The following is a 3,051-nucleotide window of genomic DNA, read 5'->3' as shown; positions in this document are numbered from 1 at the left end:
CTCAAGTTTTTCTTAGTTTCTTTAAAAATTTCTTTAAAAAAATATTTTTTTTTCTATAAAATCTTTTAGCAACGCATTTTAATGATGATTATCTCTTTTACTTTGGGTTGCAAAGGATTCTTCACTAGCATCAGCTGTCTTGCCTATAATTTCAAAAGAAGTAGTTATATTCTTTGATGATTTTTCTAATACAAAGTTCGTTTTTTTTTCAATTTTTACCTTCTTTGCACTAACAGGAGGTATTCAAAACGAGACATCCTTGGCACTACCTTCTTCTCCGGTTGATTCATTGCATCGTTGGCAACAAAGCCCAACATGTCTGTTACTATATTGAATGTATTAAGTTCCACAGCTCGGCTGTCGACATTTGACTGTGGTAATCTTGCGGTCTTTATTCAAAGAATATATGTCACACTTTTTGAAACTACAAATCATGTATTTTTTTGGAGAAATTGTCTTTTGACATTTTTTTTATTAACTGAGATAAAAAAAAAGTGGAAAAGCAGGTTTTGATTACGTTTTTTATTTCCTTCTATTATACTTTTTCCATTAAGTAAGTATCAACCTCCAATAATGATTCAAGACCGCAAAAAAAGCAACATCTAATGGTTGTAGTAAATGAGTAGTTTTAGCTAGAAGACGGATCAATGTGATATCATACTCCTAACAAGCATTTAGCACTTTTTAAAGAAGTGTAATGATAAATTGTCACCAATGATAATTATATTTCCCTCTTTGTTTGTTGTTGGTTGCTGGCCTATTTTATCCTGTAAGCAAACAAATAAGCAAAACTGAACTTGCACAAGTTAAACTGTCCAAAAACAATAGCGATTATTGCTAAACTCTGATAATACAAATTTTATTGTGATTTACGGAGGTTACTTCGTATAAAGAAACTCTCTTCTAACTAAAAGACACTTAATATACAAATGACCGGACTCAGACACCTTATTGTGTCAAGAATTACATCGACACAAAATATGAGCCAAATGCTCTTGTTCGGATTGCTGTTTTATTATAATAAGAGAGTAAAATCAAATGGAATGGATGAAAAGCAAAAAATGAGCATCAAAATTACAAAGCTTACTAGCTTAAAAACATAACAACAGTATAAATTTATTATTAAATTTTTTTCAAACCTGATTTAGAACAAACAAACTGTGATAAATCAGTTAAAGGTTAACGACAAGCAAATAAATATCATTGGTACTGCAATTCATGAATCCAGCTCATATAATAGAAGCTTGAAATTATATTGAAAAAAACCATTTTTATTTACATGCGTAAGACCTTTTTTATTTGATCTAATAATTATGCTAACAAAAACCTTCCATTTTTGGCGCCCTTGACACGCCTTGTTGAAAAACTCATTTTGAAAGTTTGAGAACCTTCTTCAAACCTTTACTGGGCCATGTTGCAAATTAATATTAATCAAAATATAAGATCAAATTGATTGACATTTGCAATTTTTAATTTTAACGTTTTGTGATTTTTACATGATATTTAGCATTTCTAAAATTGATAAATTCATAATCGTGGTTTGTATGATCCTATGTTAAGGCTACATATCTGATTATTTTTGACAAAATAAATTTTTTTTTATTAAAAATATCATTTGTCTAGTGAAGGCTTAAAAATTTAGATTAAGGCTATTATAACCATTCTTTATAATCATAGAGTTGTTTATGAAAGTACAAAAACGTTTTCGAATGCGGAAACGTAGTTTTAATATATATATACAAAAAAAAATTAAAGTATTTAATATTACTATTAAATACCGATAATTATATGCCAAAATAACTTGATACATTTTTATATAAGCTGATATGATAAAAAGTTTTATCTTAGTTGTTTCTATTACTTTTTACCAACCGCCGCAACAACAACTGGTATAAAAGGAACAAGTTTTCTCCATCGTATATCTCGTACCCATCTCCATGGCTTTGCATCATTGATTTCTAAAAAGTTCAAAGATGCTTTTTAAAAAAATTTAACTCAAAATTGGAGTTAAATCCGATATAAATAAGTTAGATATAAATATAAATAAAGATGAAGAAGTTAACTACTTTTACTTCTTTCATTTAATTCGTCAGTTTCCTTTTCAAGATCTTCAAGTATTTCTTTTTCAACTTCATTTTTAATTTCTTCTTTCACATCCTCATAACCTAAATGTATGTAATATTTCAATACACATTTTTTTTTAATTTAATTTTATTTAGTTTAATTTTCGCATTGAAGTTTACAGTTTATAAAAAATAATAAAATAAATCTGTAAAACGAGAAAAATGCGTTTCTTAATATTGTAATAGAGGCGTTACCATTAGTATAACAACTAAAACACATTTAATAACGTAAACGTTTTTAATAGAAATAAATTTTTTAATTTAATAAATTATAAATATAACAAATTAAAAATTTAACTTATTATTAACTTACTTCTTGCGTATGTCAACGCAATGAACGCCAAAAACAAAATTGCAAACACTGTCTTCATTTTACAAACCGACTTGATAAAAAAAGAAAGTGAAACAGTTTTTATACCAGTCGATTGGAAAACATCACGTGTTTTATTTGAGGACAGTAAACATACTTAGTAATACTTTTCTTTTATTTTTGAGATTTGTTGTCTATGACGTCTCATCTCATATTTCATAAATGAGTTTTACAAAATACAAAATCAACACAGGAAATTTTCAATTTTCAAGTTGTTTTTTTAAATATAAAATATTATGAAATAAAGCCAATCTTTAAATACAAAACCAAACATGGAGGAAAAAATTGTAATAGAAATAAAACTACTTATTTGGGTCAGAGACGTGGTGGCATCTGAAAAGCAGGTACGAATATCCAGAAGAGGGGCCCGGTTAAGTAATTTTAACGGGAGACAATTAAGCAATTTTTATTAGTATAAATTATATTTAAACTAATAAAAGTTTTTCATGAATAAAAAATATTATGTAACTCATTTATATCAGCATAGTTTATTACTATACCTGATTGGGTCAAATTCGACATTTTCTCATGTTCCACTGACAAGAGAACACAATCCCT

The 3,051-nt window shown here is 27.4% G+C and overlaps 1 protein-coding gene across 2 annotated transcripts; it reads right to left on the bottom strand.

Moving 5' to 3' along the window:
* Positions 1 to 1,702: 1,702 nt before the first annotated feature.
* Positions 1,703 to 2,595, bottom strand: LOC136080546 (uncharacterized). Of its 2 annotated transcripts, none has more exons than XM_065797347.1 (3): positions 2,437 to 2,595; positions 2,067 to 2,165; positions 1,703 to 1,958 (listed from the first exon to the last, which is right to left on the bottom strand). In XM_065797347.1, exons 1-3 carry the CDS (start codon positions 2,492 to 2,494, stop codon positions 1,858 to 1,860), a joined length of 258 nt encoding a protein of 85 aa, XP_065653419.1. In that variant the 5' UTR covers positions 2,495 to 2,595; the 3' UTR covers positions 1,703 to 1,857. The 2 variants fall into 2 exon arrangements, with proteins under 2 accessions (XP_065653419.1, XP_065653420.1); XM_065797348.1 differs by having other exon boundaries at positions 2,073 to 2,165.
* Between the last annotated feature and the right edge of the window lie 456 nt (positions 2,596 to 3,051).

The sequence above is a fragment of the Hydra vulgaris genome, chromosome 05, assembly GCF_038396675.1.
Source record: "Hydra vulgaris chromosome 05, alternate assembly HydraT2T_AEP".
Taxonomy (NCBI): Eukaryota; Metazoa; Cnidaria; class Hydrozoa; order Anthoathecata; family Hydridae; genus Hydra; species Hydra vulgaris.
Note: the sequence above shows the minus strand (reverse complement) of the source record. Positions and strands in the feature narration are given on the sequence as shown.

Excerpts from the sequence above, each read along its gene's own strand:
- LOC136080546 (XM_065797347.1), bottom strand. The coding sequence starts at position 2,494 with ATGAAGACAGTGTTTGCAATTTTGTTTTTGGCGTTCATTGCGTTGACA. Across the intron at positions 2,166-2,436 it reads TGCGTTGACATACGCAAGAA|GTTATGAGGATGTGAAAGAA; the intron begins GTAAGTTAATAA and ends ACATACATTTAG. Across the intron at positions 1,959-2,066 it reads ATTAAATGAAAGAAGTAAAA|AAATCAATGATGCAAAGCCA; the intron begins GTAGTTAACTTC and ends TGAACTTTTTAG.